The following is a 26282-nucleotide window of genomic DNA, read 5'->3' as shown; positions in this document are numbered from 1 at the left end:
ACCAGAAAACAAAATGAAAACACATGCTTGATGTAATCTGTGTTTATGTCAAAAATTTCAGGCCTGTTTAGTGAAGTACCCAGAAAGATTTCTTGAATTATTCTGTTACACTTGAGTGTTGTTTCTGAAAACGGCCATTGGATAAACTCATTTGGTTACTGGAGCAGAAGGGGGGTGCTGGGATACTGTCCATGGTTCAGCTGCAAACCCTGAAACACTTCACACAGCCCTGTTCAGTAAAATTAGACCTGCATACCCTGTAAATCATCAGGGACTGTCTGAAGATAAGCACAACCTTTAGAGCCTGGTCATAAGCAGAGCCGAACAAACAGGCTCATTCTACAAAAGACTGAAGAATTCTAGCTCTGAGACAGTCACTTACTTAACGCACCCTGACTCCTTTCAGGGAATCCAGAGACACTCCAGCATTCTGCTAGAACAGAGCAATGGAACTGGCTGGGAGGGACAGCTCCAGGCAACTATATGCTTATCACATGCCTCTTACTAACAATCCACTCATTTTCTGCCAAGCAATAGCGGCTTGCGTTTCCTGATTTCACGAATGTTGCAGCAAACCTCCATCCTGACTCCTGAGTTAACACTTCAGACCCTTTCTATTCTTTTCTTCTTTTTCTTTCTAAAAAAACGTCATGAAAGGACACTTTTTAGAGACACAGCACCCAGTCCTGCTGGAGTCCCAATTGCAATGTCCTCTAGTCACAGTTCTTCATGCATTGCATGCAAAAGACAAATGGCTACACCCGTTTGCACTTAAACCACAAACCAGTAAGTCCTCAGATTAATCAGGCTCTTATTTCCGTCCCTGAAACTATGAAATGAGGAACAAGAAATCAATGAGGCGGTCAAACCATAAGAAATGGCTACAGAAATCAAACAAGTAAACCACCAAAGTAAGATTTCAGTTTGTCACGTCAAACCAGTAAAAGGTCTGTTCAGCAGCACCTGACAGGCAGCAATCGCTAAGCGTCAGTTCAGACACTTTAACTGGGGGAGTTTAAACAGCCTTTAAAAATCGAATTAAACATCAACAATTTAAAAAACAACCATCTTTTCTCAATCGCTGGTTTAAATCCTGCAGTCCTTTCACGCCTTGGTGAAAACCAAAATAACTTTTGTAAAGCGATTGTTTAATAACACTCCAAAGCAATAAAGGCACTGTTTGCCAGTATCTTTTCACAGTAAAACCGTGATTGGAGAGCATTATCTTGGTAGTTGACCTTGTCTTTCCTTGCCAACTATTTGATGGTCATTTTCTCTAATCAGGGCACCATTGCTTAATCACATCAGGTTGGAATGACATCCAAGCTCTTTTCACAATGAGCTGGTTTCTCAACATCTTAACATTTCAGCTGTGTATTACTGCACTGATGCTGTTTAAATACAATGTGTCTTGTCTTGCAACAGATACCTCAGGAATCAGCTCTTGTATTGAGGGCTCTGGTTCTTATTCATTACCTGTAATCTCCTGGACTCCTTGCTACAGAGACAGTCAATTAAATGCCAACATATCTTGTGATGGAGCTGGCTGTTCCCAGATCTCTTAGTAAGCGTTTGTCTTTTACCCTTCTTTTTCACACATTTGCGCAACACACTTTAAATCTCTACTGGCGGAGTGCAAGTAGCATGAATGGCAGTGATATGAGTAGCCAAGGGTTAAGCCCATGATTAACCCTTGGCTACTCATATCATTGCTTCACAGCAGCAAAAGGATTTGGATGGGAAAGCCAGCAACAAATGAAGCAATACATGAAATGTGCCTTTTTTCTCTCTTCTTTTGTTGATGAGAAAATGAAGTTTATTAAGCAACAAGTTCCAGTTAGGACTGGGACTCCGCCCAAAGCAACATGGTTTTGCAACAGAGGAAAAACATTTTTTTATTTCTATATTCCCACTGAGAGGGTCTGTGACTTTGATGTTGCTCTGCTCTCAATACAGCCAAGGAGCAGCTGGCATCAGCAGAGGGACTCCGCATGGGAATAAAAAAAGCATTTCTTAGTAGTTGTATAATTAAATTACCAGGGGATTGGATGAGCGGATGATTAAAAACAAGTTTCAACTTCAAAATGCAGTGTGCAGCGATTTGTTTGCTACTTGCAGGGAGAGCATTAAGACACACAGACCTGCTCTACAGGTTTGTATTTCTAGAAACCTTGTGCTGCAGCATCTTGTTTAGAACTCAACTCTCCAGCAGTCCCTGACTCACTAGCCCCTTATCATTGCTGAAACCCCTCGGAAGTTAAAGACCCCATGTTGTCCCGCTCGCACTGGAGTCCCTCTGTGCTCTTTGTTGCGCTGGAGTGTTCTTTTCACAGGACGCCTGTAACAGTCCTGTCCTCTCTCAAGATGTAGCAGTGGAGTTCCATGGGGGAAGCTAACAGCAGGAGGAAAGGAGTCCTCCTCATCATTGCTTCATCACACACTTCTCAAAGCACATGCCTTTATTTTTCTGGTATTTTCATTTGTCATAAAAAAAATCCCGAACAAATTCAGGAAAGGGAACTTCTGTCAGTCTGCAAACTTCAGGCTTGGAGCCAAAATGGATGGTAGCCAATGGTCTTTAGTAGACCAAAGTGTGAGGAATTGAAACAGTGCACACTGCAGCTTCCTGTTATAAAGAAATATGCCTGCTTTTAAAAGACAGAATACAATAGGTTTCATCTGCAGTAGCTTTTTTTGCATCTGTTTTTTGATGGTGTGCACACACAAGGCACTGTTTCAAAGTCTTTTTGTGAATCATAGGAAGGATTTTTTTTTTTACTGCTTTTAATACTGTTTAATACTGTATGACAAAACGTGAGCGCTGTGAATACTTCCAATAGGGGGATTCTGTCTGTGCTGTTTGTGTTGAAACGAAAGTATGATTCACCTTGTTACACTGCCTCACTGCACCTACTGCCAGACAGGAGTCTTTAAGGGTCAGCTGTCAATAACTTCTTAGCTGTGGATTCATTTGAATTCAATTCATATATAATTTTGCTCTGTTAAATGCACAAACACCCAGTTTGAAGTTGATTCAATTGAAGAGGAGGTGTTTAAAACAAAGAGCACCTGAAGCAGTGCATTCAGCTGCCATTTCCACACATCAGGCTACACCTACAATTCAAGGGACACATAACCTTGCAGAATGGTTGGCAGTGCAAAGCTGCTGTACAGCATTATTAATACTATAATGACGAAGCTGTCACTCTTGAAAGCTCCATCTTACTTGTATTACAGATCGACTGATTCAATATATTATTCAGACTACCTAAATAAAGCAATACCGTTGATAAGGCGAATGTGACAATATGAATCTGTTTTGATTGCGCTATATTAAGATACTGTTACAGTAGCGTTTCAGTGGGGTTGAGTTTGAAACCTTGTTTATTAGCCGTCATTAACCTCTGCAGTGTGTCAGTCTCTCTGTTAAACCACAGTGTGTCTCTCTCTCTGTTAAACCGCAGTGTGTCAGTCTCTCTGTTAAACTGCAGTGTGTCAGTCTCTCTGTTAAACTGCAGTGTGTCTCTCTCTCTGTTAAACCGCAGTGTGTCAGTCTCTCTGTTAAACTGCAGTGTGTCAGTCTCTCTGTTAAACTGCAGTGTGTCTCTCTCTCTGTTAAACCGCAGTGTGTCAGTCTCTCTGTTAAACTGCAGTGTGTCAGTCTCTCTGTTAAACTGCAGTGTGTCAGTCTCTCTGTTAAACTGCAGTGTGTCAGTCTCTCTGTTAAACCGCAGTGTGTCAGTCTCTCTGTTAAACTCAGTGTGTCAGTCTCTCTGTTAAACTGCAGTGTGTCAGCAGTGTGTCAGTCTCTCTGTTAAACAGCAGTGTGTCAGTCTCTCTGTTAAACTGCAGTGTGTCAGTCTCTCTGTTAAACTGCAGTGTGTCAGTCTCTCTGTTAAACTGCAGTGTGTCAGTCTCTCTGTTAAACTGCAGTGTGTCAGTCTCTCTGTTAAACTGCAGTGTGTCAGTCTCTCTGTTAAACTGCAGTGTGTCAGTCTCTCTGTTAAACTGCAGTGTGTCAGTCTCTCTGTTAAACTGCAGTGTGTCAGTCTCTCTGTTAAACTGCAGTGTGTCAGTCTCTCTGTTAAACTGCAGTGTGTCAGTCTCTCTGTTAAACTGCAGTGTGTCAGTCTCTCTGTTAAACTGCAGTGTGTCAGTCTCTCTGTTAAACTGCAGTGTGTCAGTCTCTCTGTTAAACTGCAGTGTGTCAGTCTCTCTGTTAAACTGCAGTGTGTCAGTCTCTCTGTTAAACTGCAGTGTGTCAGTCTCTCTGTTAAACTGCAGTGTGTCAGTCTCTCTGTTAAACTGCAGTGTGTCAGTCTCTCTGTTAAACTGCAGTGTGTCAGTCTCTCTGTTAAACTGCAGTGTGTCAGTCTCTCTGTTAAACTGCAGTGTGTCAGTCTCTCTGTTAAACTGCAGTGTGTCAGTCTCTCTGTTAAACTGCAGTGTGTCAGTCTCTCTGTTAAACTGCAGTGTGTCAGTCTCTCTGTTAAACTGCAGTGTGTCAGTCTCTCTGTTAAACTGCAGTGTGTCAGTCTCTCTGTTAAACTGCAGTGTGTCAGTCTCTCTGTTAAACTGCAGTGTGTCAGTCTCTCTGTTAAACTGCAGTGTGTCAGTCTCTCTGTTAAACTGCAGTGTGTCAGTCTCTCTGTTAAACTGCAGAGTGTCAGTCTCTCTGTTAAACTGCAGAGTGTCAGTCTCTCTGTTAAACTGCAGTGTATCAGTCTCTCTGTTAAACTGCAAAGTGTCTCTCTCTCTGTTAAACTTCAGTGTAGTGCTCATGCTTACATTGCGGAAAGACAGGCTGATGCTAAATTCAGTGCCGATAAGCAACCCCACCCAAAAGTGGCAAATATGAGCTCTTTCAACAGCGTTTTGTTTTCAACCACAAATCTGCTTCCCAGTAGTCTCTCTTCACATACTTACAAGAATATTATCTCAGGTTAGACGATGTGGGTCACACATTTAAAATAATAACAGCTGAAAAAGGCCTATGTTGATGCTTTGCTGTTTTGCAAGATGTAACAGACTTCATGAGGAACACAAATCCATTCGCCTTTCAAAGCATGTATTTTTAGCTTGTTTTCAGCCTCTTGCTAAATGAAAGTAGCCTGAAACCATCTGATTGTGTGAGATTTACGATCTCAGTTTAATAGTTTACTGAGAAACGGTTCCGAGGGCTATTCAGAGAAAGGGTCATCGGAAAACGTACTGAGAAGAGCTGCGTTCTCATTCCTTCTCAGTGCTTTCTTCTTTCATAGTCGCTCGTTTTGTACTGTGCTGCACTGCTATCAATGCAAAGCAGGCACACTCACTACAGTGAGGAAATCCCATGTGCAATTCACAGACCTGTGTAGATGGAATACACCCCCCCCCGCCCCCCCCCCATGATAAAAATACAATGGACAAACCTTATAGACTTGACCGTATGTTCCATTTCCAACCACTTCGACCAGCTCAAATATTCCAGAGGGATCCTAAAGGACACACAGTCAGCAATTCAACAGCAGAACAAAACACAAGAAGCAGCAGCATGGACGGAGTAAGGCAGCGATTTACAGTGTTAAACAAATCCATGAAACCCAATGGAAATGCACCACTGCAATGCAAAAGTCCAATACAGTGCATCTCAGCCCAGAATCCTCCTCTAATTGGTTAGATCTGGATACAAATAAACCAACATAGTCTAGGCTTATGAACAGAGGGATGACAAGTGTATTGCAAACGCAAATATGCACACAAAAAAGTTTATTGATTTAACTAAAATGGAACATGCTGTAGTACTACTTCAATAGATTACAAAACAGGTATGATGATAGGTCTTTTTATAATCTCCTATATTAAGTACATTCACGATAGGCGACTGAAAGATATTGATGAGCGTAGGGCATGGAAAGTATGCTACGATATAAGTATGCAACGCAACAGCGCTTTGCAGCATTTCAATCTACTGTGCATTCCCATAAACCCAGCAGTGGCGTTTTAAATGCACATCTGCTTTACAAAACGCGATCTAACCTCGTAACAAATTAACTAGATGAAAGTTGTACTCACCCTAAAACAAGATAGGTCTATTTGGTCCAGGCTTTTAGCGGCGAGGTTGTTTGCCATTTTAATTTTCAAAGTTTTTTAAGTAAACATCTACAGTTCGGCCAGAGTGAAGGCTTAGCGGAGTTGACGGGTTGGATTCGTGTCAGTCCATGGCAAACGCTGCTGCGTGTCTGAGCGACACACACAGGAAACTTCGCATCCAGTTAGACCCGGAAAACGCACTGAGGAAACAAAACAAAAAAATCTTCCTTAAGAAAACAACTTCTAGCATTTCATAAGGGCAGTTGCGATTATCTGACGCACCGTAACCTTATTATTATTATTTACTGTAATCAACGTTTATTATAGACTTTGCTATTTTTTTAATTTATCAGCGTGAGAATACTCACAGATGTATTTTTCACACTTGGTAGAACCGATTTTAAGACTTGTATGTTTTGTGTTATTTCTAGTGCAGAGAAAAGTGAGTCGGGACTAAGTAGATGTTATATTATATTCTGTGCTGAACACCAAATCAGAGACTATGAATACCGGTATAGAGATAAACTACTATCAATATTATTGCTTAAATAAATCTCAATAGGGTTTGCTCCACAGTGTGTGTGTGTGTGTGTTATAGAACGCATCACGAAATAATTATTATAACGGACCTAACTGTACAGTACTGTGCCCTGCATCTACAGCCAGCAACCAACACTTCCTGTGCGCTGAGTCTGATAGGAGTCTTCAATGAACTGAGCTTACCGTGCATTGCCCTGGCACTGCAGGACTGCAATCTGTGTTGAAGCGTACAACAGAGCAATTTGCTATAATTATAGTTACTTATTATAGTGAAAATAAAGCATGGCTTTGCTCAGCTGCCTTGCATACTTTATTGCTCGAGACTCAAATTGCAGAACAGTTTTCATGTACCCCCACCCCCTGCCATCCGAGGCAATTGTTTCTTAGTGCTGGCAACTGCATGCCTCCAAGTAGAGACATGGAAAGCATGTCTCTGAATTAGACTTTCCCTTTAAAACCCTAATGGCATTACAACACCCTGCCACCGGGTGGCAGTTATGCACTAAACAAAAAAATAAAAATAAAGCTATATAGTGAAACTGCCGCAGTTACAAAGTAAGACCACTGGGTGTCACTGTGTGTTATGAAAGAATCCCATAAAAAAGAAGTACAGTAATTAAAAACACTATAAAGGGGAGGGGATTATAGCCATCACATTTTTTTGCAGCTCCATAATTAGCAAACTTAACTGCAATACTTTTCCAACTCTGAAAAGCCTTCTCCTAAAAACCAAGCAAACGTTACTGAGAGTCAGTATTTTGCAACAGGCACGGGGGCTTCACTGCTGAGGCACCTGCTGATTCCAGGTCACTGTGGCAGTGCAGGAAACCCATGTTTATACATCAATACTGGAGCCACTCAGAGCAGCTCACTGAAAGAACCCCCTTCACAGCATGTTGAGTTCTGCCTTTCCTAAGCACCCAACAGAGCTAAAAGCGGATTTCATCAGTGATCTGGGTGAGTTGAGTCACTCAGTTACTTAACACACCCCGTGCTGACAGTATGACATCACAACCCACTCTCGCTTCTGCTTTTACAGGTTCACAATGCTTACTAAGCTTGGTATCAGATCACACTTTCCTCTACTTGTTTGTGGCTCTGCTATTCGTTAGATGATGTCAAGGCTTCCCTGGCTTTGGTGGGAACTCTGCTGTCTAACTGAGAGTGAGCATGAGTTCTGAGTATATTTAATCTGCTGAGATTGATGAGATATGTTATTTCACTTGATACGCATTATTCTGTTCTATTGAAAACACAAATACTTGCGCTGTTCTTTGCTGGGTTTAAAAACAGACTAAATTGCCTGTTTTTCAAGTGTTTACAAATAATATCATTTACCTAATTCTCAGCTGGGGGATAGAAACATGCACAGCAGACAAAAGGGGACCACATGAGGAAAAGTGCCGGTTATATTTCATGCAGACATTTTATTGGCTTGGGTTACGTTACAATTTGAAACAACATTGCCAGTGTAAATACATTATTGTGAAATAACGCTTACAAACAGAAACCTGCAAAGTTACCATTGCTCTCAGGGATCTCATATATATATACTGCAGTCCATCAATCAAGTGTTTTAGCCAGGAAAGACACGAGCGGGGAGGAGAGCTCAACGTGAGATCGGAGGAGCTGGAAATGAATAACAGACCCTGGATTGGAACTTCCCTTTTTCAGAGCCACACTGGATAATGGCTATGCACCGTACCCAGGGAACTCTATGCACTGTACCCAGGGAACACTATGCACTGTACCCATGGTACACTATGCACTGTACCCAGGGAACTCTATGCACTGTACCCAGGGAACACTATGCACTGTACCCAGGGAACTCTATGCACTGTACCCAGGGAACACTATGCACTGTACCCAGGGAACTCTATGCACTGTACCCAGGGAACACTATGCACTGTACCCAGGGAACACTATGCACTGTACCCAGGGATGCACTGTACCCAGGGAACACTATGCACTGTACCCAGGGAACTCTATGCACTGTACCCAGGGAACACTATGCACTGTACCCAGGGAACACTATGCACTGTACCCAGGGAACACTCAACTGTTTAACACTACACCAAAACAACGTTTCACATCCTTTTTCAAAACTTACATTCACAGCTCTTAGGAAATCAACCACATTAGCCCTTTAAAAAAATGACTCCACTAAATTTGCTCTGTAACTTAGCAGTTTTCCTAAACTTTGCCCATGGTTGTACTGTACATTTACCATGGTTTACCAGGGCTGGCATACATGGTCTTTACAATGCTTACCTAAGCTTTACCATGCTTTATTACACTCTGCTATGCTTTTACTATGGAACACTTTTCTGAGGGTTAACCATTCTTACACACATCGTTGGTGGGCGTGTAAAACAAAAAGAGAAAAAGATTTCACCTTAATTGAAGGATTACAGTATCTAGCTTTGAAGGTAAACCCTGTTTAGTTTCAATACAAAAATATTTATATTCAAAATATTCCCAAGAACCTTCTCCAAGGTAATGCTGTACCATAATAAAATGGCTAATGGTACATTCTGTGCTCCTTTAGTGTGCATAGTGATATTGTACACATCAAGGAAATGATTATCACTGCACCCGCTGGAGTGAACCTCATCGCTGCAGTCCTTGGTGGGTTTGTTTTTTGGTGATCTCAAGATAATATTGCTGGATCATCTCCCCTTTGCTACATCCTGGACTTTTTATTATATTTTTTCAATTTAAAATGTACGGCACCAGTCTGGTAATAGAACCTCGAAAAATGGTCATATAGATTCACCAATGATGCATTAAAAAAACAAGCTACCATTTAAATCATTTAACACAACTTCAAATTATACATCTCATAAATATCTTAATAACAAACTTGTTCAGTGTACAAAAACTTTATTTTTTCAAAAGAAAAAGCTGTGAGTTGTTGAGGCTCACATTACACTATACAGTGTGTTACCATGACATCTTTCTTTCTTTATTTCTTTCTTTTAAAAGCACTTAGCTGGTGCTTTGGACTGAGTCAATTTGACATCCCTTTATCAAACCCCACACAGATACACAGAAATGAGTTTTAGTTTTAAAAAGATGCTTTAAATGAACAGGGAACTGCTGCTAACCCTTAATGATCTGGTTCTAGAGAGCATCCCGGAATGCTGAAACAGTCAGGCTTGAATTCACACTGTGTGTAACTATCAGAGTAAATCATCCATCCTGTTCAATCTTTGAGCAATACATGAAAGATTACAAAACAACCTGTCTTTACTGAGATGACAAACTTACATCAAATAATACTCACGCAGTGCACACCCTGTATTGTGTGTTCTAGTTTCAGAGTGACTCAGCGTTTATAAAGAACCGAAAAAAGGGTTTCAAGATAACCCTACAACTGCTGGACTGTTTCTTGCTTATTTGGAAACATTTATTTTTCCTCTTTTAGATATATATATATATATATATATATATATATATATATATATATATATATATATATATATATCTATATAATATATTCTAAGATTTCTAAATTCTAAATATTCCCCTGGAACAAAAGCTTAGTAAATGTGACCTGGCCCTGCATGAAGTCCAAGGTTATGACGGCACCACCACAATCTTTTAGAATGGCTTTGGAACCGCCATCATTATGATTGAATTCAGGGCTCTTTGATATACTTTATATAGCAATACATTCCGCTAATTATATTAGTAAATCCATGTCATTTCTACAGTGTAGTTTTGAACTGACAGTTGGTTTGGGAGAGGATAGTCACTTTTCTAGGGGGGGTGGGATAGGTGGGAAATTCCTTTTGCTTAGATAAGAGAAATGGCTGAAGTGACTAGTGCTTGTGGACTGCTGTTGGTACAGCTGTATGAAATGGCTGAGGTGACCAGTGCTTGTGGACAGCTGGTATGAAATGGCTGAAGTGACCAGTGCTTGTGGACTTCTATTGGTACAGCTAGTATGAAATGGCTGAGGTGACCAGTGCTTGTGGACTGCTGTTGGTACAGCTGGTATGAAATGGCTGAAGAGACCAGTGCTTGTGGACTTCTATTGGTACAGCTAGTATGAAATGGCTGAGGTGACCAGTGCTTGTGGACTGCTGTTCATATAGCTGGTATGAAATGGCTGAAGTGACCAGTGCTTGTGGACTGCTGTTGGTACAGCTGATATGAAATGGCTGAAGAGGCCAGTGCTTGTGGACTTCTGTTGGTACAGCTGGTATGAAATGGCTGAAGAGGCCAGTGCTTGTGGACTGCTGTTGGTACAGCTGGTATGAAATGGCTGAAGTGACCAGTGCTTGTGGACTTCTGTTGGTACAGCTGGTATGAAATGGCTAAAGTGACCAGTGCTTGTGGACTGCTGTTGGTACAGCTGATATGGATTAGCAGCACACCAACAGTCGTTTCAGTTCTGTGCGGACCTCAAGTCACCTCACTTCACTGTGGCAGTACTTTTAATCCATGTTATGGAAAATTGGAATTTATTGCAATTCTAGTTTGAAATAACATTTAGCCACCGGGTGGCGCTATGTGTAATGTAAAAATCTTATTAAGAATAAGTAACAAGGACATGTGATTTTAACCTCTATATAGTTAGACTTTACTTTTCCTATGGATTTAGATATGATCATTTACTGTTGTTTCTTTGGGCTCAGGTACAGTGACTGATCAGTAAGTGGAAGACTAAGGTCTGGTTGGTTCTGGAAGTGGGGTGAAGGTCTCTCAATCTTGGCTCTTCTTTCAATCCAAACTGAAACAGCTGTGGATTACTGCAGTAAATGTAGGGCGACAGGAAAGCTGACACCACAACCTGTCTGATCCATCTTTACAGAAATGTGTGGTGAAGAAAAAAAAAAGTTGTTTTGCTTAAATATCAATTCTTAAAAACATTTAATGTAGGTGCACAAACCCCCCTCCCCAAAATACATCAAAATAAACCTCACTCCATTGCAAAACACTGTAAGGTTCAATATGTCAAACAGTCTGTCTGTCTGTCTCAAGGCCTGTATGAAAACTTTCCATTATAACAACACCTTGAACTGTAAAAACGAGGTCAGGTTATACACTTGTTGAGAGTCTGATCTCCATGAAGAAGAAATTCAAGTAGGAAAGTTAATTTTTTTCTGATCAAAAACTCCCTAAAGAATACAGAAAGGTAGTTTCCTTGTGTTCATATCTGCCGTTGAAATCAAATCAATGTTAGTTTGTTGGTTTGTTTGGTTTTTTTTCTGTGTGATGTCATCATGCAGGTTAAACAGGTAGCAGGCTGGTCCTTTCTGTGGAGTTTACTCTACCAGATATCACTTGTAAGTTCTCTGGAGGACAGAGGTGCAAACATAGTGTTGAAATGAATTTCTGGCTTGTTTCTTTGAACAGTGCTGTTATGTGCTGCCTGCCCGTTCAGGAGTGCCATTGGGATACTACGGTACAAGTGATTTTTTCCCACAGAGTTAAACTGCGTGGGGGGTGGAGGTAGCTCGTATTTGTAGCCTCTGCAGTAATGTTTCATTTGTGGGTGATTCATTTGATGAAAGTCAGGGATCTCTGTGTGGGAGGGGGCCAGCGTGGCGGATGTGGTCGTCATCGCGATGGTGGACACAGTCTGGAGGTCTCCGAACAGGCCCTGCTCTCCGGAGTCCAGGACCTGCCTCCGGGACAGCGTCTCCTTCTTCTTGGCAGGCATCTCGTACAGGATCTGCTTCCAGAATTTGGATTTGAGCTGGTTGCACTTGGGTCCTGTCCACTTGACCACCGAGAGCAGTTTAATGGTGTGTTTTAAGGCCTCCACCTCCTGATAGTTCATAACCCCCTTGAGGTCCGTGCATTCGATCATGATGACCTTGATCTCCCCTGTCACCAGCATGCTGTGGAGCCTGCTCTCCAGCTGGAAGATGCTCCAGCCCCTCTTGGCGACGAACTCCGGGGTCAGCACAATGATCAGCCTCCTGCTCTGCTCCACACACCTGGCCAGGTCTTCAATGTAGACTACGGGAAGAAAGCACAAAACACAACATGGATCAACGCTGTCAGCCAGTCAGTCTGGAGTAGGGTTACCATCTGACTCCTGTATACTAGGCCCGTTTGGGACAGATCAGGCTTCTCAATGCATTCAGGTAAAGTAGTCCTGCTGTGAAAGGTACCTGAGACAGGTAAAACATATCAGAATGCATTTGGTGTCAGTTAAATGCCAGATGATAAATGTCAGTTAAACTCTCCCAAACTGTCCTAGTGGAGTCATCTGGTAACCCTAGTCAGGAGGCAACAGCTAACCTTCATCATCCAGGGTTTATTGGGTTATAATACTTCATATTGATCCCTCTTCCAATTCAACACCTACTATCTGATAATCTGGATACACTGTCATGCTTCAAAGTCCTATGCATTACAGTGGATTAGCTGGTATTGCAATGGGTTTAATTCCTATGCATTACAGTGGATTAGCTGGTATTGCAATGGGTTTAATTCCTATGCATTACAGTGGATTAGCTGGTATTGCAATGGGTTTAATTCCTATGCATTACAGTGGATTAGCTGTTATTGTAAAGGGTTTGATTCCTATGCATTACAGTGGATTAGCTGGTATTGCAATGGGTTTAATTCCTATGAATTATAATGGATTAGCTGGTATTGCAATGGGTTTAATTCCTATGCATTACAGTGGATTAGCTGGTATTGCAATGGGTTTAATTCCTATGCATTACAGTGGATTAGCTGGTATTGCAATGGGTTTAATTCCTATGCATTACAGTGGATTAGCTGGTATTGCAATGGGTTTAATTCCTATGCATTACAGTGGATTAGCTGGTATTGCAATGGGTTTAATTCCTATGCATTACAGTGGATTAGCTGGTATTGCAATGGGTTTAATTCCTATGCATTACAGTGGATTAGCTGGTATTGCAATGGGTTTAATTCCTATGCATTACAGTGGATTAGCTGGTATTGCAATGGGTTTAATTCCTATGCATTACAGTGGATTAGCTGGTATTGCAATGGGTTTAATTCCTATGCATTACAGTGGATTAGCTGGTATTGCAATGGGTTTGATTCCTATGCATTACAGTGGATTAGCTGGTATTGCAATGGGTTTAATTCCTATGCATTACAGTGGATTAGCTGGTATTGTAATGGGTTTGATTCCTATGCATTACAGTGGATTAGCTGTTATTGTAAAGGGTTTGATTCCTATGCATTACAGTGGATTAGCTGTTATTGTAAAGGGTTTGATTCCTATGCATTACAGTGGATTAGCTGTTATTGTAAAGGGTTTGATTCCTATGAATTATAATGGATTAGATGGTATTGCAATGGGTTTGATTCCTATGCATTACAGTGGATTAGCTGGTATTGCAATGGGTTTAATTCCTATGCATTACAGTGGATTAGCTGGTATTGCAATGGGTTTAATTCCTATGCATTACAGTGGATTAGCTGGTATTGCAATGGGTTTAATTCCTATGCATTACAGTGGATTAGCTGTTATTGTAAAGGGTTTGATTCCTATGAATTAGAATGGATTAGATGGTATTGCAATGGGTTTGATTCCTATGCATTACAGTGGATTAGCTGGTATTGCAAAGGGTTTCATTCCTATGAATTATAATGGATTAGATGGTATTCCAATGGGTTTGCATAAATGAGGCTGGCCAGCAAGCCCCCGAAGGGGTTGAATGGATTGATTAGGATCACCCTCATGAGAGGAATAACAACTGTTCTGTGGGAGCATTCATGGAGCACTCTGTTTATATCAGTGCAGTGTATGGAAAAGAAATGGGATTAACCCTACACTCACAGGCGGAATCATAAGAATTAGATTTATTTAATATACTGTGTGTCTCGGTACAGACGGATAGGACTGTATTAGTGGTGCAGACAGTACCTCAAACATTAAGTAAGAACCCATGCTACTCTCTAGAGCTATGGCAGCATCTGTCTCATGCTGCCTAATTAGACAAGACAACGTTTGTCATCTGCATTGGGATTTAAGAGTGCTGGGTTTCTGGGAATCGCATTAATTAAAAAAGAGAGAGAGAAAAAAAGAAGAAGATCTTGATTTATACTAATAGACTAATAGCAGCCTGCTGCCTAGAGAATTACGAGATACACAGCAAACCATTAACTGCGAGAGCCATGCCTGGGTTCAATGACCAAAACAATAGTGGCAGGCACAGTGAATAGTGGAGCACAGCAGCGATAAATCATGCATGTGCTGTTTCAGTGCATTTTAAAAAGGGCTGGCAGTCTCAGCCTCTACTTCAGGAGAGAGGTCGTGAATGACACGTGAATCAGCTCTTTGCCTTACATTTTACCAGGGGTTAGAACCTATGAGATGTCTACAGATTGTGTCCTGGCAGATTGCTGCTGTGGAAGCATGTTAATGAAGATATACAGTGTTCAGATTGAACTAGAGATGGGAGAGGAAGCCACTGCACTGAACTGATGTAAGCAGTGGAGCCATTTTTATCCATAGGGTAACTGGAGCCTTCCCCACACTGATCTTACTGGGTTTTCAACGTTAAAGAAGGAATTAAATAAGAGACCCAAATACAATCTGCGTGGGGTTAATAAGCAGATGATAATACCAGCCTCAGCCTGTGTAAGTCAGTGCAGGAAACATGGGGCGCTCACTCAGTTCCAACAAGGTCACTGAATTGAGATGAACCCCTTCCAAAATCCACAAAACCATGCCCCAGAATCCTCTACATCTATATTAACATTCATATAGGGAACCTCATTGACATGGGCGAAGATGAGTTTTACTGGCTGTGAACAGAAATGATCACAATTCAGAACTCAACCCAGTGGGAACACTGATACTGAAGTCCAGTGTGGGATTAGTCTGGCTTGCTTGTACAATGGAATGAAGTGTATGTAGTAGATGATTATGGCCGCTAGAGGGCAGCGTGTACTGCACTGTTGTTTCTTTAAACCCTGTACCAGCGCATTGCCTTAGCTGTCACCTTCCATGCCTTGAACACAGTGTGCTGACAGTACTTAAGACAAGGCTATTACATTACCCACAATCAAGTGTGCATTGGATTATTAAAGCACTGAATGTTTAAGATTTTAGCTCACTATAAAAAAAGCATTTTCCCAAAGACTGATTTTATTACATTTCTGGTGCTCTAACTGTTAGTTTTACATTCAATTTACATTTGTAGGATAACCTGATGCTTACACTACTCATTGCCTATGAAATGTTAATTTACAACTGCTTGTTATGCACAGGGTATTTATTACCCAGTGAAAGGGCCTCAGTCGCACAAGTGCGTTCACAAACTTGGCTTGCGTATTTGCATTGTAAAACACATCAGCACAATCATCCCTGTAGAGATATCACTAAATAATCAATCAGCAATCATCATACTGAATCAGCATTAGAAAGAGTTTAAAGGGTCATTTCATAGTTTTAACTGTTCTTACTAGACAAGATTATAGAGGCCGCTGGACAGGCAGAAAGAAAGCGCTTGGCTTTTCATTACGGTATACAGTATCAGCTTTTATCGGCCTGTTTATTTCTAGCAACATTAAACTAAATCCAGTCAAGAAACAGGCCAAATATCTGAACAGCAGCCTGTCTGTCACTGCCTAGAATGTGAGCGTCATAGCTGTCTGCAAACTTTATCATCAACCCCCTTAAACCTTTTCTATTACACATGGGCATAACCTCATAATGCATACATGTTTCTAGAAATAATTACAATGTGCGAGTAAGAGGACCCTGGTTCCGGTTCTGCATGTGTCGTCTACTTGTCTCTCCTCGGGTCCAGCATTGTTTCTGTAAGGCTGCTCGGTGCTCGAGGAGTTCAAATATTCCTACACAGCTTGTGACAGTGTTACTCACCGCTGCTGGGCATGAGGTCCCGACTCGGAATGAAGAGCTTGTATCCATAATGCTTTTCCAGCACATCCGGCAGGATTTCCAGAGCAAACTGTTCCTCCTCACTGCTCTCCAGCTCCATCGACTCCAGCTCTACTTTGCTGTAGGTCAGATAAGCGTCGTATTCCTTGTTGTCTGTAAAAAGAAACCGACAGTCATACACAGCAGCAGCAAGAGGTGGCTGGGGTGAATCACAAAGGTAACGCTGCCTTCTTTTATTCACACGCATCCCTTGACTTACCGTCTTCTGTTTCATCGCTCCCGAAGTGTCTCCTGTAGCACAGCATGATCTCCACGTTGTAACACTTGTAGACAGCGGTGAGAAGACCCAGCACCAGCAGGATCGCTCCCAAGCCTCCTGCCAGCTCCAGTCTGTACAGATCTGTGCAAGGAAACAGATGAGAAAACCAGAACAGTGCTGTGCTGTGCTGATGCAGAGAGGGCAGAGACCCAGCAGGACAGGGCAGGGCAGGAAGAAACCCGCCACTGAACTCAAATCAATACAAAGGCATCAGTCTTTTTGCACCTGGTTTCTTGGTGATCTGTTGATTGATAGTAAAACTTTTTCCAACACGAAAAAATACATGTAAGTGCACATACGTCTTTACCAGTGATCATTCAAACCTTTTACTGACAGGTAGCACTATCTCTGCTGAAAGCTATCCGATATATATATATATATATATATATATATATATATATATATATACACACACACACACACACACACACACACACACACACACATATATATATATATATCTGCACTATTGTTTTGGAACACTCCTCCACCACTCAAGTAATACCAGCCATCAATCCTTAAGGACAGGTCATTTCTCATGTTTGAGTCCTTTGCAGCTTTCTTCATACATTACTGTCCAATTGACAATGATACAGCACAACACATTGCAACTGCTTCCCTGCTTTGTGTTCCAATGTTGATCTTCAGCACATTAATGCTGGCAATAAATTGTCCTTTATATATATATATAGAAACTGAATAATCCTTATATTCAATTTATCATTTTAAACCTCTGGGAGCTGAGCGAGATAAACGGAAGGCTTTGAAAAACAACTCTCAAATTTGCTCGGTTTCTAGAAAAATTGTAACTTTAGCTTGCATTAAATACTGTTATAAAAACAACTTCATTAAAATGGACAAAATTCTATGTGAATCTGTCAATTTCTCTTGCAGTAATACAAATCCCTTATTGAAATGTATTGCACGAAAAAGTCCCAGAAGGCTATTCAGAACTGTACCACTAGAGGGCACTAAAACCTCTTTTAAATACAAAGTAACTAACATGGCTCTAAAACAAATTCTATGAATTGTGTCAGGAACTAATTTCTGTTTAAGTAATCCAGGCATTCTGATTGGCTGAGAGAATTAATGATACCGCTATACCTTAAGGAACATTGTGGTCTATTTTTTTCTGCTGAAACAAGATTCCGCCTCCTGGGCTCTTTGACCCACTATACAGGAACAATGAATACTTGCATGTGAATCACCTTGCTCTTTTATATCAGCAGACCAAGAACACAGCTTATAGATTCAATGGTTACATGGCTACAGATTAATAGTGTAGCCATTATTAAACAGTGAAGCCACACAGTACAATGAGGAATAATGATTCATATGAAACGTCAATAACTATGGGATTTCTGTTTCTGCATATTGCAGGTTTAATAGAGGGCTTGTTTGGAGGGTGTGATTCTGTTAATGAGTAACATCAGGGATGTCGGCGGCCAGACCCTGCTTGTGACCCTCACTGTGACAACAAGCTCAAGTAAACTCACCAAAGAGAAGAGTGGCATTGCTAGTATAGACTGGTCAGGTGGACAAGCTGATTGGAAAGTAAACCTATTGACTTAGTCCTGAAAGATGATTATGCACGGTTTGGTTTTACCCCTATGTGCCCTTTTGAGCAGCAGTAGCAGTGCTTATGAGCACATACCCCAAGCCCCAGTGTTAAGAGTGCTGAAGATCCAGTCCTGTTCTGTTCATACTGCACCTCTGTGATGAGCTGCAGAATGGGCACACACATTCTCTTCTGATCACCTCTTCCATTATAACAGCAGCAGCAGCAGCAGCAGCAGGGCACCTGTTCTAAACAGCAGGGTTTCAATCCTCTCATTCCTCTCCAGGGAGCTGTCACAGATAGCGTCTGTGTGTTAATGCGGCCTGTCAGAAGGCTGTACCTCTTTTCTGCAGAATGGCGCTGCCGTGTCTGCGTCCGTTGCGGTTCTCCACGTAGCAGGTGTAATTCCCAACGTCGTTTTCATCCACAGCGTCAAAAGTCAGGCAGAGTTCCACCTCCTTCTCCCCCAGGTACTCTTTGATCGTCCTGGAACATGAAAAAGAAGGGAAACAACTGAAAGAAAAGTGTGGATATGCAACCCCAGATATAACCCAAACAAACAGCTCGCTGTTCAATCAACAGCAGCTTTCTTTATTATACTGTGTGTGGTGCCTACTGAACTAAATCCTAACGCCTACATTTGACAGATATAGTTTTATGTCAATGTAATAAGCCTCAAAGTTACCTTCATTGAGGGAATGTTTGCAAGGTTAGGCAAAAACAAAACAAATGAAAAATCTGTAACAAATGCTGTGGCACATTACAAGAGTGACATCAACCACTCCAGGGGGAGTTTTCCACAGAAAGCCCAGTTATTAGTATTATCTGTGCTGGAATTCTCTGAACAGCACGAAGACACTAGTGGTAAACTTACGGAAAGTTTTACCAACATGTGACTGGACATTAAAAACTGTAAGAGAGAGAGAAGGATTCTGAAATCCCACCGGGTGACTTTCTAGACAAACCCAAAAGTGCTGTTTCTTGTTGGTTGTAGCCTTTACATTGTGCGTGATTGTCAGCGTGCATCATCACTATACTGTACAGACAGTGCTGTGGTTCAGAGAGGAGCACTGGCCTTCAAGTGTCCTGTTACCCTTCTCATTTGTAATTCGTTCATACAGTTGAATTGCATCTCTGAACGGGTTCAGTGCACACACATGCATGTCTATCAGCATGGTCGCAGTTTGGACTAAACTGTAAGTGCCCTTGTGATCCATTGAAATGTGTCAATCAGTGTGGAAGAGAACAGGAAGTGACCCCGGGCAAGGCTACTCATTTTAGTGCTAGGGTACCTCATATAACATCCTGGCAGCCATAGTTGATGGTAGTTTCTCATTGGGTCTGGACTAGTAACTTGACCCACCCACACTCATCATCATACACAGGAGAGAAGGTTTGAGTCGTGTTAGATGCTTAACTACAGAAACTGGTCACAGACATGTCTTCACAACGCACTCTTACCCAATTATCAACTCAATCAGCAAGTCAAAAAGGTATGTGGGCAACAGTGGACTTAACAGAGAATGCTCAATGCATTTTACAGTTATCAAATACTGTACAATAATGTTTCGTGTTCGCAAGCCTCTTCACTTCACCGCAAAAGTTAAACATATTTTGTTGATTTAAAAAGCATCATGGTTTGAAGAGATGCATATAATCACGGATTTAAGTTAAAACAATCAGTTGTTGCAGCTAATTGTAAATCTAATCCATCAATCAAATGCATCAACAATGTGGCCAGCTTTCCTTCTAACTATCGAGTGCAGCTGAATTCATGAGCTCTTGTTTTGTTAATATGTCAAACGTTTGGGCTTCTCAGGTTTGCCGTGTTTGGTTTCTTAATAATGCAATTTTGGTCTTAAGCGATTATTCATATAAATATAGACACAGGATTGTGTCTCATACCGCTTATCACTAAAAAGTCATTGAAGAGCAGGATGCGGGTTGATTTAGCACCTGTCGGCTCTCTGGTGCTAAACTTTCAAAACAGTTTAGCACCAATCTTCAAAACAATTGCACCCCTGCCTGGGGTTTGATAACATTAAAAACAAATAGCATTCATTCTATAATGTGATACTTTGTATTGTGATACTTTGTAACAACTGCAAGTTGCCCTGGATAAGGGCGTCTGCTAGAAATAAATAATAATAATAATTTAAAATGCGCTAAGTTCAGACAGCATGCGCTTTCTCATGCAGTAACACGTGGGCTGTGATGCAGTGTCCAGCGTGTGGGTGGAATGCTCTAAGTGCAGTAAACACATGGGCTGTGGTCCAGTGACCAGCGTGTGGGTGGAATGCTATAAGTACTGCAGATAGTTATTTATTACTGTGTCTTGGTAGCACACATTCCAATCTCAAACCAGCTTTATATTTCCCTTGCCACATGACAAGCTGTTTCACTCCGAAAGTGGAGAGACCAATCAGTATCCTTCAAATGTATTTTATTTTGAGAAACAGAAAGGTTTCTTTATCTTCTATTGAGAGAGTCGTTATTCACCTCTTTCAGAGACTCTGAAAAGCCAGTGTTTACAGGCTCTGTTTCTTATCTCGGTTTATTTTTGTTCAAACATGCATTTCACAATTGTCTTTCTTTTTTTTTTCTTGTGTTGAAAAGCTTGCTGGTGCTTTTTTTTTCTTTTCTTGTGCATCTGTATGACTATTAGTAGAGAAGCGGGCATTGTTTCACAGCTCAACCTTCGGAAAACACATTAGATATTGATAAGTGTGGGAAGTGAGATTTCTAATTACGTGCTGCAGCCAGGGTGGTTGTATTGGAATGCATTGTGTTCTTCCTGACTCTCAGATACAATTGAGTGCCCTGAAAGCTTCCAGCCTCATGTTTGCCATTGAATAGTTCTTGAATAGTTCAATTTTCATGACAGTTTTATGTGGTAATTACTAGCAGAGGAAGTTCTGTTTTCTTTCTAAGATACATAGCCTGGAGTGGGACTAAGGTGTAAAAGAATGAAAAGGAATTGAACAAAATCCACTCAACAGCTCGCCTAATGAAATGATATTCTGTACGATGCAGTGTACATTAGCAAACTATTTATCTGTATTATGGCTCCATATGTAATGCTTCTGCAGTTCACCTGCTCCCACAAAGATTTACTGCCTGCTCCCAGAGATGATGCCCTCCTCGCCTTGATGTGGTTAAGAGCTTAAGAAATGTGGAGCTTTATTCCATCTAACACCGCGGCAAAATCCCACAGGCTTCTAACATCACCTTCTCAACAGTTCACACTAAGTGCTCCCAATGCAAGCTGTGTGCTAGCTTTAGATTACAGACCACACATAGCCATGCAATAACATGGTAATAACTGGGTTACTAACCATGCTTCCTGCTTTTACATGGTTACTCCTAGTGGAATAAGTGTGTCATTACATTGGAATGGACCGTACCATGCTGTTACAATGTAATTACATCAGGTAACAATTCCAAAACAAATATATTCTTTTTTTTTTTCCAATGTGAGGTTTTAAATTTTGACTTATCCCCCCCCCCCCCCATCTCCCTGTCCTCCTTCTCAGGCCAAATCATTGTTAGTCGACTCATTCTCATTTGCAAAAAAAAAAAAAAAGACTACAAAATGGTCTGAGGTCATCGTCTGCAGCTATAACTGAGAAAGAGAAAGAAAGCAATGTTTCTGATACCTGACTTCGCTTTCTTTAATGTGACCCTCCAGTTCTTCAACAAACTTGTCCCCTTTCATCCAGTAGATGATCGGTCTGGACTCTCCACTGTAGCCAAAGAATGCTCTGCAGACCAGGCTAAATGGGTTACCTTTGGGGTGGAAGAGAAACATTGTTAAGCTTTGTGTGCTTCTTGGGTTGCTTACTACTGGAACAAGCAGGAAACAGGTTTAATTAAATAACGCAATATGAACAGTTCTCACATTTTGTCAATTTACTACATGTTTTCCGATTCATGCAAGTTTGTTGGTAAACGACCCAATGAAAATGATTTCTAAAGACACTGTGCCATTAACAGATCAACACACAATATGCTTAACATGCCTGGATCCCACATTGGATTGATTTTCTTAACTTTTCCATAAATATATTTGATAGTGTTAGCAAGTGAGCAAGCAGTCAGAATCACCACTGTGCCAGCAGAGCCTTATTAGACTTCCTCATCACCAGTTAAGCCAGTCCCCCAAGACAGTGTGCTAGAATTATCCAGACAATTCTACGAGCTAATGCCAGAGTTAACAGGATAATCCCAGAATTAACTCTACCACTGCCATGAATTGAATACTGATTAGGCACTGTACACCGTGGGAATATTAAACCGCCATTGCCTTCATTACAAGCAACCTTCAGTTTGAAGTAACAATTTAACAATATAATGATTCCTCTGACAATTCCCCATTCCTTGAATAATCTCTGAGACGGACAAAGGCTCTTCTTTCTGTCTCAAGTTCCACACTCCAGGTGCCTGGATTGAAGATAAATCGTTCAAATGACTTCACACTTCTCAAGAGCTTTAATAATAATAGTAATAAGAGGGAGTTCAAATTAGAGGAAATGTTTTATTTTAGATAAAGATCAAAGATGAAAGCTAGGAGTGCAATTCAGAGTCAGTGCATGGGTGCAGACCCAGGAGAGGGGCTTCTGATTTGAAGTGTCATCACCCAATGACGTTCAGTAGAATTATGTTACAAGGAGAGAAGACTTAAGGTTATTATATGGAAATCAAAAGGCAGTCATGTTTTATACATGCGGATAAGAATATGAATACCGCGTTTGATCTCCTCTCCATCATTTTTATTTTTGCACATTGCTGTGGGTTTCAGAACTCAGAGAGTCCTTATTATATTTAGATTTTAGATTGCAATGCTTGGCTTGAGAAAACCAATCTGACTGACTGCCCGGAAGACTGACAGAAGCACCCAGGATGCTTTGCTACTTTGTAATCACCTGTATTAACATATTTACAGATGCATTATTATGTTTTTTTTTATTATTATTATTATTGGAGATCCTTAATCTAAATGAATCCCAATGTCCATGGATCCTAATTCTATTTTTATCTCAGTGCTTTGCTCTGCCTCAACAGGAAGGCACTCAGAGCCAAGACTCAGCCTGTGGTCTCCAGAGTGCCTCCGCATGGACAGCGAGACACAAGAGAGAAGAAGCATTATAAAAAGAAACACCCAGGCCTTCCCTCACCTTACACTGCAGCTTTAGCAAGACACAAACAATCCATTGGTATTTTTACATCTTTCACTGGGTCACCTTGTCACTTGAAAGCCTCTGGTTACAAGACAAAGTCTCTCTTTCGAGATTATTTTTAAACACTGTCAGTCAGATTCACTGGGTGTGAAACCCATCTTATAGAGTCTGAACCGCTGATTCTCTGTAGTCATCCTGCTGACCTGTCAATCGACAGCAGCTAATATTATTTATTTAATACAACTCAAACCGCATCAGGATCACGTACTGACTCACTCATTACTTTATCACTGCCCTCTGCATTTCACAATTAGAAGAGCAATGGTAGCCTGCTGTCAGTTACATAGTCATAAACATGCAGAAGCTTTTATACCAGATGGAAGCACATTTTGTTCAATAAGAAAGCAGGTTCACAACTTAAAAGAGAGCACCCCTTTGTCATGAGACCCAGCACCAATCAATCTGGAAAGTGTTATTGTTGCCAAGGAAACGCCTATTGTGCTGCAGTTCATTTAACTCTTAAATTAATCCATTCAGCAGGTGAACTGAGCTGCTGAACTTGTAGGGAGACATTCAGACAATTGCTGCCGTCCAAAGCCTTTGAAAGATTTTAAAATAAGGAGATGATAAGTACATTTTTATTTGATTTGATATTTTCCTAAAACTTCTTCCATATCAAGATTTACCGTTAGTGCACTTAATGATTTTAAAAATAGTTAAATACAGAAGACAGCTTGTTACCTTGTAATCCCATGTTGGTAAATGGTATGGTATTCATACAGTGTGTGCCTCGTGTGTTTAGTACTACTATACTGTATTAAGGGGATCCGCTATAACGTGAATATGTTCATAACCACTCACTGCTGCAAGTACTGGGATGCATTTTCAACAGAACTCTGATAACAGGGCAGTGAAATACATATCAGATGTTAACGAGTTCTAAACTGGATTAAGAGCTTTCTAACCCTTACACAGCGCACTTTTTTTTAATTCTATATGTTTCTGTTACTTGACAGCGTTTGGGACCAGCAAAGCTCTGCTCAACGTTGTTGCAGTTCTTCGTGATTCGGTGCCATGGCAACCAATGGTACGCAGTTGCATGCCTGATTTTAAAAATAATCACTAAGTGAACAGAAAAAAAAATCCAGGCATTTCCCGTCATTCAGCACTCAGGTTTCAAGCTGGCTGTGCCACCAGTGTTATAAATATTACCTGTTATGACAAGAGACTTGAAATATTATTATTGCAATAGCACAATACTGGATCAGGTTTGCAACAATACGCAGATTGTATAGGAGTCAGACCGTATCTCAGAACACTACTGCTCACACAGTGCTATACAGCAGTGTGCACATGTAATAGAACACCCCATTGCTTCTGTAATTTTGATTTGTTGTGCATTTGGCATCAAACCACTGGAACTGAACATTATCAAAATAGGCAAATTAGTGATATCTGATTAAAATGATGACTCTAATAGGCCACATGTGTAATTAACTAAAAACAAAAAAGGAACACATACAGTGGCCACAAATGACAAAATACATGAGTCTTGTTATAAGTTGTTTAGGATGTCTAATTATAACACAAAGTAGACTAACATTTTCACACGAGTGCTTATTGTTTGTATATGACTAATTACTGACCGAAAATTAAAAAAAATAAATACATTTAAAAATGAAAAGAGTGTTTCATGCAGGCAGGTTTCATGAAGGATATAAATCTTGAGCTGTTGTAATAAATCTGTACACTACTGTAGAGATGTCCATGTAACACCTCCAGGCCCTTGCCTAGCACACGCAACGCAGAGAGAGATGAAGGAAAGGGGCACTAAATGTGACAAACTGCTCCCGCTCCAGAGGTGGCTATTTGTGAACAATCTGAAAAGATTGTAAACACTGCGCCTTTTCAAAGACAAAGCCACTTCTCTTCTAGCCCCTTGATTAAATAATCCAATTTCACTTTATCTCTTGCTCTCCCTATAGTTATATCTTGTTAGCAGATGCCATGAGGGAAGGGCTGAGAATAGTCAAGTTGCAGTGAAGATGCTGATATGAGAGACAACATTACAGAACTAAGTGCCTAAGTTGCAATAGGGGAAAGGTATCACAGCAACCCAGAGAGAGGAGTGAATTGTTCTGCAATCTATCAGCTCAGGTAACTGTCATATTGGAAATGACCTTGGATTGTTCTGACAGAAGTGATGTAGTACAGTCAACAGTCTGATTGCCCCGAATCTATTAGTAGCCAAAAGACCCTTGATAAAATAGCTCTCCTTGCAGCTTAGTGATATAACTGTCATCACCTTTCAACTTAATGTGATTTCCAGCTCAAAATTAGTGCTGCAAAGTATTGAAATTGGACTTTTTCATCTTTAATTAGCTAGTGATTAAGGATGTGACACACTGGAGCGGTCTCTCACCTGGTATGGGTGTATGATAGGGGCATCTTTGCAGAATAGCCATACATAAAACATGATCTTATTTACATAGACAGAGATATGACTGTAACTGCCAATACCTCCAGGCCCCAGCAGGCTTCACTCAGTGTTCAAGAAAGAAAAACAAACCAATAATTGAAAGATGTAACCCAAACAGGAATGACACTAGATTAACAGTGTTCTGCAGACAACAGCGCGACTGCATCTTCTATTGCACTGTAGCACTTACACATTTGATTACTGTTAAATAACTGTCATGCAGATATCACTGGACAGAGGCTGGACACAAACCAGCACTTCCAGTAATGACTTGGGAAAAAGATGAT

General features: G+C 40.9%; 2 protein-coding genes across 5 annotated transcripts in view; both read right to left on the bottom strand.

The window, feature by feature from the left end:
* The window catches only part of LOC121295492 (mitogen-activated protein kinase kinase kinase kinase 4-like), a 43046-nt gene extending 36292 nt beyond the window's left edge, over positions 1-6754 (bottom strand). For 2 of the 4 annotated variants that reach the window (XM_041220171.1, XM_041220172.1), the window contains exons 1-3: positions 6702-6753; positions 6055-6272; positions 5412-5477 (exon numbers count right to left, since the gene is read on the bottom strand). In XM_041220171.1, the coding sequence (XP_041076105.1) occupies positions 5412-5477; positions 6055-6111 (123 nt within the window). In that variant the 5' untranslated portion in view covers positions 6112-6272; positions 6702-6753. Of the gene's footprint in view, positions 1-5411; positions 5478-6054; positions 6273-6701 lie in introns of all 4 variants that reach the window. The other 2 variants (XM_041220174.1, XM_041220175.1) reach the window with 2 other exon arrangements.
* Positions 6755-11473: 4719 nt separating this feature from the next.
* LOC121295340 (X-linked interleukin-1 receptor accessory protein-like 2) overlaps positions 11474-26282 on the bottom strand; it is a 158472-nt gene continuing 143663 nt past the window's right edge. The window contains exons 7-11 of the mRNA XM_041219837.1: positions 21996-22125; positions 18680-18825; positions 16722-16862; positions 16445-16615; positions 11474-12585 (exon numbers count right to left, since the gene is read on the bottom strand). Coding sequence (XP_041075771.1) covers positions 11891-12585; positions 16445-16615; positions 16722-16862; positions 18680-18825; positions 21996-22125 — 1283 coding nt within the window. The 3' untranslated portion in view covers positions 11474-11890. The remainder of the gene's footprint in view (positions 12586-16444; positions 16616-16721; positions 16863-18679; positions 18826-21995; positions 22126-26282) is intronic.

The sequence above is a fragment of the Polyodon spathula genome, chromosome 20 (genome assembly GCF_017654505.1).
Source record: "Polyodon spathula isolate WHYD16114869_AA chromosome 20, ASM1765450v1, whole genome shotgun sequence".
Taxonomy (NCBI): Eukaryota; Metazoa; Chordata; class Actinopteri; order Acipenseriformes; family Polyodontidae; genus Polyodon; species Polyodon spathula.
The sequence above is the reverse complement of the archived record's forward strand: the minus strand, read 5'-3'. Positions and strand labels throughout refer to the sequence as shown.